Source organism: Elaeis guineensis, chromosome 1 (genome assembly GCF_000442705.2).
Source record: "Elaeis guineensis isolate ETL-2024a chromosome 1, EG11, whole genome shotgun sequence".
Taxonomy (NCBI): domain Eukaryota; kingdom Viridiplantae; phylum Streptophyta; class Magnoliopsida; order Arecales; family Arecaceae; genus Elaeis; species Elaeis guineensis.
In genome coordinates this window covers 169,004,303-169,014,302 of record NC_025993.2, presented here as the reverse complement: position 1 = coordinate 169,014,302, position 10,000 = coordinate 169,004,303, and the positions used below count along the sequence as shown (strand labels likewise).

General features: G+C 40.6%; 1 protein-coding gene across 1 annotated transcript; it reads left to right on the top strand.

Annotated features, from left to right (window-relative positions):
- Positions 1-3,292: 3,292 nt before the first annotated feature.
- LOC105060190 (CBL-interacting serine/threonine-protein kinase 5) lies at positions 3,293-5,288 on the top strand. The gene has a single exon (XM_010943798.4). The coding sequence runs from the start codon at positions 3,648-3,650 to the stop codon at positions 4,986-4,988; it is 1,341 nt and encodes a 446-aa protein (XP_010942100.1). The 5' UTR covers positions 3,293-3,647; the 3' UTR covers positions 4,989-5,288.
- Positions 5,289-10,000: the final 4,712 nt, after the last annotated feature.

Below are 10,000 nucleotides of genomic sequence, written 5' to 3'. Positions count from 1 at the left end.
CAATTATAAAATTTTGTCAAAACTATAAATTTAAATTCAATATCTGCACATGGTGGTATGTGTCCTAATATCAAAATTAGTTGTACAGAAGAATCGCTAACTAAGGATTCACAAATCAAATTCTAATGGTTATTATTATGATTGTCTTTGAACACCTTCCTTTCTACGGCCACCTAACCATTATAAGAAATATCGTAACATTTAATTAACTTTGTGCATTTAGGATGTTGTCAGCTATTGTTATGAAGAGGTTACATGGAGCTCAGCTATTGTTATGAAGAGGTTACATGGAGATAAAATACTGCCACTAGCCTAATTCATTTATAGTATACTATTATAATATACCCAGTACTTAATTTATTTACAATATATATAATACTATCAGGGTATATAACCTTTTATAGCATATCACTTGAATACTTTGTAATACAATGACCTTGAATGAAAGATCCTAGTTGTTAAGGTCCCACTTCATATATTCGTTTCAACTTAATATCTAGTATCAGGCAACATTTGTGGGGCTCGAACGTGATCCCCAAGAAACTACTGAACTTTATTTTTAATTTTAATTTTTTTTGGTTTTGCTACGGTGCTCACAAAGGATAGAAGCATCATTTCTTTTAAAAGAAATTGATCAAACGATTCAAAAAGAATGCTCTGTCTGTGGCTGATGGCGATCTTTGCTGGAACACGTAATTATATCAAAATCCAAAGCTACTCTGCAATAGAAGGCAATGGCTGGTGCAGTAAACTTTTTAAATGTTAGGGGTATTTTCAAATCTTTTCTCCTCCAACTCCCGATTCTCTCCTTTGCGTTGGGGCCGGTGGACGGCACAGGGAGACAAACGGCATGGGAAGGTGGCAGGGTGAACATCTTGTTCAGCATATATGAGTAGATTGGAGAGGCAGCTGGTGTGAAAAGACAGCCAGCAATAGGAGTGTATAAAAAAATCGATCAAACTGTAAAATTGATCTAAACTATTAATTTTAATTCAATTTGGATCAGTTTTTTTCAAATTTAATTGGATGTTAGTTTAAAAATTTTAGAAATTGAAAAAAAAAAAGGATTCAATTCCAGTTTCAATTTAGAAAAAATCAATTTAAATTGAATTGATCTATGGGTGTGTGTCTATAAATTTGGATAAAATCAATCAAATGTGATCTACTACTTCAAAACTACTGATACACTAAAAATTATATAAATTTAGATAAAATCAATCAGATTTGTACTCAGATATGATCTACTACCTTAAAATTACTTGTATACTTAAAATTATATGATTTGAACACTCCTACCCTATATATCAAATGCTTAAAAATATATATTTAATTTTATTTTATTTATTATTAATTTTTTAATAATTATATATATATATATATATATATATATATATATATATATATATATATATGTGTGTGTGTGTGTGTGTATCGCCACTGCTTACTTATATTTTGTTCTAGCTTCACTAGTGTTGGTACAAGATTCCATAGAGCACTGGGATGCTAGAACAGACGGCAGGACTGGGTCTCCTAGGGATATGACCTATAAAAAAATTTTGATCGAAGATTACTTCGGTGGAAACTCTCTGACGCTCGAGTCAGAACTCTTGTTCAACAGATTAAGGAGCGTGAAAGGCAGAATAATGACGTATCTTTTTTATTAAGGTCTCCTTTGGACTCCTTTTTACAAAGAGGTGGAAGCTTTGATTGGTAAGTGGGTTGGTACGATCCCGTCTAGTTAGGACGTAATTTACGCATAGTAGCAAAACTATCGTTCGAGACTCTTGAAATATGGTGGTTGTGGTTATCTTATTCGCTTTGCGACAGCTATAGCCTAACAGATGTTAAAGTTTGAACTGATGTGCCAACTAACATCAGTGGATCGAGGACTGATCGATCATGATTAAAAGTCGGATGCTTTGTGCCATCATCAGATAGAAAAGTCTAGAGTCAAGATCTGTTCGACAGCATAAAGCCGATGACTCTACAGCCCAACCTATGGACGATCTTGGGGAGGTTATCGAGCGCCAGTTGATAAATTTTCATCTGCTCAGACTGCGGAGTACCGATAGAGCAGAGGTTGAGAACTAATCGATGATGAAGTGACAAAAGCCATGATCGATAATAGGTCGACAGAGACCCAATAGATGGGCCTATCAGAGGGGGACATTTTGGACCTTAAGCTTCTTCATATATTAATTCTATATTTAGCCCATCCCACAAATTAGCTATTTGATATAAAATCAATAGTCCACAATCCGATAAAGCAAACCGAACCAAATCCATTTTTTTGGTTTGATTTGAAACAAATTTTCTACGTGGTTGACGTAGTTTTGATTTCAATTTTAAAAAATCGATCCAAATTAGTTTAGTTTGAAAATTGATCTCAAATTGATCCAAACTTAATCATGCATATCCCTAGTTGGCAAAAAGAGACGACTTGTAAGAGGAAAAGATGATACGAGGAGATATGGACGGTGCAAGTGATATTTTTCCATATAAGGATAGATCGAGGAAGCGATTGGCATAGGATCACAGTCAGTATGGAAAGAGGGATCCGGGTGATAAAAGGAAGGAGGCGGTATTATAGATGGGAATATGGATTTAGGATAGTCAATCTTTTTTTTAAAAAAAAAAATAATATAATAATAAGGGTTAATCAGTTTGGTGATCTATTGAAATGAAAATTTCTTACTTACACCTGTCTAACGGGTGGTTAGGATGCTTCCTAAAATATTTAGGAGCACCATGATCCAAAAATGCAAAGAAAATCGGAGTCAGATACATGCGAAGAAGATGAAGATCCAATCCGGAAACCCAAAACCCAAAATCTCAGTGCTGCTCTCTGATTAACTGCAGCCAGTCCTCCCATAATGCGGGAACTCGGTCTTCCTCAATTTTTAACTACCCTAGCTGCCCAAATATTCCGGTACACGATTCCAGAACCGATTCGCACGCAAGGTCGGCAGGTGGGGTTCGGGTTGTATCTTCCCGGCGAAAAAATGATTCACCCTCTTTCACGACATCAACCGTTGGATCGCTTCGACAGCTGTAGAAGGTGCGATCCAACGGTTGATGTCGCGAAAGGAGATCAATCATTCATTCTCACGCGCGAAAGATATAACCCCATCCCGCCGGGCAGCGCACCTCCACCCACCTCTCTAATTTGATGACGACCCTTCATGGGACCCCCTCCCAACTCCAATTGATGGATATAGCTTATACGCGCCTTCCGTTTATTGGGGGCTACGAAGCCCCACCAGCAGTGTTCTCCCTTGATATTAAGAAACAATACCGTGTGCTCTTCTCCTGCTTGCCTAACAGAACAACCAAACCAATCGCACCCAAAACCAGGTGCCCTCTTCTTCTCTCACTCCGATGGCTACGATCCAATCACCCCTGTCTCTTTCTCCACCCACAGTTCCTCCCCCTCTCCCCCTTTTAACACCCCATTCTCCCCGTAACCCCTCCGCCATTGCTTCACCAAGTTCTTCCATCTTTAATTAAGCTAGAACAACATTGAGGACTTTTTCTCCCAAGGATGCCACCTTTAAGGTAGACTAGAGACAGGGGAGGAGGAGGAGCATAAAAAGAAAGAAAGAAAGAAAGGAAGGAAGGAAGGAAGGAAGGAAGAAAGAAAGAAAGAGATGGGGAAGGAGGAAGAAAGGGGCGAGGTAAGGAACGCGGTGTTCGGCAAGTACGAGATGGGGCGGCTCCTGGGGCAGGGGACCTTCGCCAAGGTGTACCACGGCCGGGACCTTCGTTCCGGTGAGGGCGTGGCCATCAAGGTGATCAACAAGGACCAGGTCCGGCGGGAGGCCGGCATGACGGACCAGATCCAGCGGGAGATCTCGGTGATGCGCCTGGTCCGCCACCCACACGTGGTGGAGCTCAAGGAGGTCATGGCCACCAAAACCCGCATCTTTTTCGTCATGGAGTACGTCCGCGGTGGCGAGCTCTTCGCAAAGGTCCTCCGCGGCCGCCTCCCGGAGAACCAGGCCCGCCGCTACTTCCAGCAGCTCATCTCCGCCGTCGACTTCTGCCACAGCCGCGGCGTCTCCCACCGCGACCTCAAGCCCGAGAATCTCCTCCTCGACGAGGCCGGCAACCTCAAGGTGTCCGACTTCGGGCTCTCCGCGCTCCCGGAGCAGCTCCGCCACGACGGCCTCCTCCACACCCAGTGCGGCACGCCGGCCTACGTGGCGCCGGAGGTCCTCCGGAAGCGCGGCTACGACGGCGCCCGGGCCGACCTCTGGTCCTGCGGCGTCATCCTCTTCGTCCTCCTCGCCGGCTTCCTACCCTTCCAGGACGAGAACCTGATGCGGATGTACCGCAAGGTGTTTAAGGCCGAGTACCAGATCCCGCCCTGGTTCTCCGCCGACGCCCGCCGCCTCGTCTCCCGCCTCCTCGTCGCCGATCCGGAGAAGCGCATCTCCATCCCGGCCATCGTGAAGCTCCCCTGGTTCCAGAAGGGTTTCTCCCGCGCGATCCCGTCGCCGATCTCGATTCCGGCGGCGGCACCGCCGTCTTCGCCGGATAAGGAGGAAGGGGAGAAGGAGGTGAACTCACCGAGGTTCTACAACGCGTTCGAGCTGATATCGGCGATGTCGTCGGGGTTCGACCTGTCGAACCTGTTCGAGAACCGGCGGCGGGTGGGGACGGTGTTCACGTCGCGGTGGTCGGCGGGGGCGATCGTGGAGCGGTTGGAGCAGGTGGGACGGGCGCTGGGATTCAGGGTGGCACGGGGCAAGGCGTGCAAGGTGCGGCTGGAGGGGAAGGCGGAGGGGCGGAAGGGGCGGCTCGACGTCACGGCGGAGGTGTTCGAGGTAGCGCCGGAGGTGGCGGTGGTGGAATTCTCCAAGTCCGCCGGCGACACCCTGGAGTACGTGAAGTTCTGCGAGGAGGACGTCCGCCCGGGCCTCAAAGACATAGTCTGGACCTGGCAGGGGGACGACATCCCCAACGAAACCCCATCGCAGACCCTTTAAATAAATATGCGTCATCCAACCCCTTTGCCCCCCATCTCTCATTTACCAAAGTGGAGAACCGGCAGCAGCATGAGGGTGTTTGCAGAGATGGTCATGTGTTTGATGAGTATTGGTGGATCGCTGTTTCATGTCTGTGTAGGAACTTTCTTGCTTTTTTTTTTTTTGGCCCCCTTTTGAGGAATTGCGTAGAAACTTGTATATAGCTGTTTGCACGTAGAAACACAGACAGAGAGAGGGATGGAGATAAATTTTGGACACCAATAATCTAATTTTTAGATGGTCAGAGGAATTTTTCCGGCACGTCTTTGTTTTATTACCTACTAATTTGGGAGTTTTTTTTATGTGGTTTTGCGATATAGCTCTACCTGAGGTTGATCTGGCATCACGATTTGGCCATCGACTGATTACACGGGCAGTTGGTAATGGACCAGTGCTCGACACTCTCGGTCGAGGAGGAGGTTGTGTTCCATGGTAGATTAGTGTTTATGGTTCAAGTATCAACGGCCTCGTTCGATGGTGGGGTTGCAATCCTAGCTCAACATAGAAAACTTTGGAATGGTTCATTGCAATCACACAATTCAAGTATTTGATTGACACACGCTCGTCTATAACTACCACATGATACGCATCTATATACCATGTCGGTTGTTACGGTAGCTTCAGTACTCCAACCTTTTTGTTTTTATTTGTTCCCCTCCATGGAAAAGGAGAGCCTGCAATGCACTGCACATTTCATGACCATTCAGACTGCTTGGATTCTATAACTTTTTGAAATTACATAGAATATTCAAGAAACAAATTGGGAAAGAAGAACCAAACGGGGTTCAGATTTCCGACCACGGACTTTCAAAGTGAAATCAAACGTAATTATTGAGCATCTCAAGAGAAAGGAATAGTGGTACAAATTTCAAAAACGTTTCAAGGTCATGGAGCTTTCTACCGAAAAGGAGGACAAAAATTGCCGAATGGAAGGTTAACCAAAGCAATAACGATGCCGGTCTATTTTCCATGGACGGTTTAATCGAGTTTTTGCATATCTATTATTTTATATATTTATTGGAATAGCTAAGTTTCCTTCGAACAGTAGATGACGGCTTATCATTCTAAACCTGATTGGACTTGTGACGGAACAGCTGGTGCTAACGACCCCATTCAACTCTAGAATATGCAACGTGTCCCACCCGTTTGCATTGAATCACTTGCAGATTCCAAAGGTGCACAAGATACTTCCGAATATACTTAAAGAGGCGAAACCTATGGGCGGAAATCTAGTGGCCGGCACTGCCATAGTTTGTGTATACGGACAGGGAAAGGGTTTCATGCCATTTCCTCTCCGGATGGCTTGATTCGCGAGAAATTTTTTTTAAAAAAATAATTTTTATTTTTTAAAAATAAAATTTTGATATATTTAATTGATTATAAAAAATAATTTATTATAAAATAACTTATATTCGAATGAATATTTATTTTTTTTTAAATTATATAAAATACTTATTATATTCTTAATAGATATAAAACAATATATTTTTACTCATAAATTTTATATAAATATTAATATTATATTTATATTAATATAAATATAATATTAATATTTTATAATATAATATTAGATCATAATAATTTATTTTATTAATATAATATAAATATTTTAATATAATAAATTTATTAATATAGATATAAATATAATATGATATTAATATAAATATTATATAAATATTAATAAAAATATTATATTAATATAAATATTAAAATATAATAAATATTAATATTATATTTATATAAATATTAAGATAATATTAATATAATATTATATTACTATTCAGTATTTCATCCTAACCATTGATATTTTACTAAATTTTAATTATGAATCTTAAAAAAATATTTTAAAAAAAAAATACTATCCCTTTCTATGTCACGAAAAAGTATCAAAACTTATCTTCCCCATGAGTTTTCACTCCTCATAAATTATAAAAAGTGATTTTTTATGAGAAATATTTTTTTCACTCTCTCTTTTTTTAAAACTCCAACCAAACAAGAGATTTTTTTCTACTTTTCAGAAAATATCTCTTCCCCCCTCCACTTTTCAACCAAACGAGTCTTCAGGGTTAAAATGCCACGAAGGCATCAAGATTAAAGCGTAAGGAGGGAACATACAGTCAGCGATTAAAATGTACATCTTTTAACCTGTTCATGTACGTGCATTGGTTACCGTAGGATTAGGTCTCTAATTGGTGCATTGGTTCGCTTGCACCTAGTTCACCTATTTGGCGGAAGGTGGTAGCAACCGGCTAGAAAAGTTTAAGAGGAACCTGGCTTTCCTGAGAGTTGCCATGTCAATAGGGTTGGTTCAGGACCAGCGCCGGCCTGACAACCCAATCCAACCCAACCCAACCCAAGAACCTGACCCTTTCGAGTTTCCAATATGGTGCTTCACTGTGGAGAGAGAGAAATAAAGATGTTGCAATGGTGTTTCAGCTGCAGTCCCTTAGCTTCTCGCTCAGCAACGCACCACCGCCAGCCCCATCACCTCCACCACCATCCCTCCGACCACCTCTCCAACATCTCCAAACTCTCCCACCTCCGGCACCTAAGATCCAGCCCATTACCTCCTTCTATTGACACACCTCCCATCACCTACTCAATCAATGCCAAGGTTCAGGTGGACCATGGATCGGCTATTCTCCGCTGCCACTAATAAGGTGGGTGACATTGCCAGCCACACTAGCGAGGAAGTTGTTAGATGAGTTGGTTGAGAATTCAAAGAGGTATATTCTACAATGCATAATTTGAATTATAAAGCATTGTATACCACTCACGATGGCCATCAAAAAATGGATAGCTATCAAATAAAATAATTTTATGTACCACATATGATGCATCACTATGGACAGCTGTCTATATTTTGATGGTGACCATCGAACAGTATACAGCATTCTATGGTGCAAACTATTAATACTAGATCTACGCTAGTGGAGAGCATTTGTGCACTTGCCAACCCTATAGCTTACAGGCCAATAACGAGCCAGGCCGGACAGGGTTGACCTCAAGTAATTGGGCGCAGATCTCAAGCCAGGCCATGTCTGGTCCAATCTATCAACATGTCTATCTCAATGTGCCTAACCCTAACAATATTGGACAGACAGCCTCCGATATCCCCAATTTTCCACCATTACTTCCCGCTTTAGCTCCCACGGGCCCGTGATACCAATATAAAGTAAATCCACAGCCGCACAGATGCCATTTATGGGATAGGTGTGCAATACATCTGTCGTCGAAATTTCATTGGGCCTGCCTAGCAAATATGGATGATATTCATGAAGACAATTTTAGAGCACACACAAATCTCAAAATCTATGTACCAATTCCCTCATCAAACTTGACAACAGGGCTTCATTCTTTTGCCGTCAAGGTTGTCCTTTGAAGCATATCTGAAAGCTCTATTGGTCGATATTTCAAAAAAGAAACAGCAGTCAGACCCAACCTAATATACAAGTTTCAACTCAGCCTGCTACTCAACAATTTAATAAATTAAGGTCCACAATCCTCCTCCCTTCTTTGTCCTCCCTTTTCCAAAACTCGCAACATGCACCCATGGCTGGGGTAACTTAGCTCCATTAGCAAGCAACAAACTAGATTCTCTCTCTCTCTCTCTGTGTGACTTCATTTCATGCATCATGTGATGATTCGAACAAAGACGAGCGTCTGGTAGGGAGTTTATTACATGGTTCTAGACCCTATGTAATTCATATTCTTACATCTTTCTAAATTACCCTTCATGTCCACTTAAAATTAAGCTCTTTTTTTTTTTTTAAAAACACCACTGTTATATTGTACACATTCCATAACCACTATAGTTCAACCATTTTCTGCCTTCTCTCCAGTTTATAAAGAGTTCTAATTTTGGTCAAGAAAATTCTGAAAATATTAAAATAATTTATACCATGCTCCTTTCAATAAGAGAGCATCTACTTTTTTTTTTTTTTTTAAATAATAACAATAATCATCATCAAGCATCCAAAAATCAAGAATCCATTCCATTGATTATGATACATACTACTAAAATTACTAACATCTAGAAGAAACTCGCTGGTTGTGCAATTGCAATGCAAGAAAAGCTAGATACAACGTTACGCGTGAAAGTCGTGTGCCGCTTATCCAAGCTACATGAGACTTGTACAGCATTACGGCCAAATGACGGTACTCTCTCTTCTTCTTGACTAGAAGGTAGTATATAAATAAATACTGACTGATTATCTCTCGTGATTATCTACCTTCAAAAAATATTCTTTCTCATGATTATCATCAATAGTTACTAATGAAAGAAAAAGTTCCAGAAGCCACTAGTTGTTACCCAACCTTTCATTGGAAGCAAATTGTATAATGAGCCAAAGTGTTATTAAAACTACAGCTACTAATATTTTCTAATAGGGTTCGCTAAACCACCTCAGCCATCCAATTTGCAGTATATTGAGCTAAACAAATTAGCTATCCAGACGATTAAGTGGTTCAGCCAGAGGATGAACCAAACAGAACTCTGCTACAGTTCTACTCAGGATGGAGCCCTTGGGGACGGTTTGGACCTTTTGTTCCTCTTTTTTTTTTTTTTTCTTTTCCTTTTAACTTATTTTCTTCCTCTATTCTTTCCTCCTCCCGTTTCATCTTCTTCCCTTTCCTCCTCTTTTCTTTTTTCTTTTTTTTAATTTACATCATCTTCCATTCCTTTCTTCTTATTCCTTTCTTTCTTTTTTCCCTTTTTTTCTTCTACACTATTTTTTTTTCTTTTCTTCCTTTTTCTTCTTCTTTTCGACCTTTCTTTTTCTTCTATGCAACCTGAATCTCGTCTTAAGTAATATATGAAATGATAATTATACAAGAAAAACATATATAAGAAAAGATGCATATATAATATATATATGAAAACAGGTCCACTCTATTTATAGTAGCCAAAAAAAAAAAACACTTAAAAGGGCAACAAGAGAAAATACATGCCATGAATTAACTAAAACCCAAAA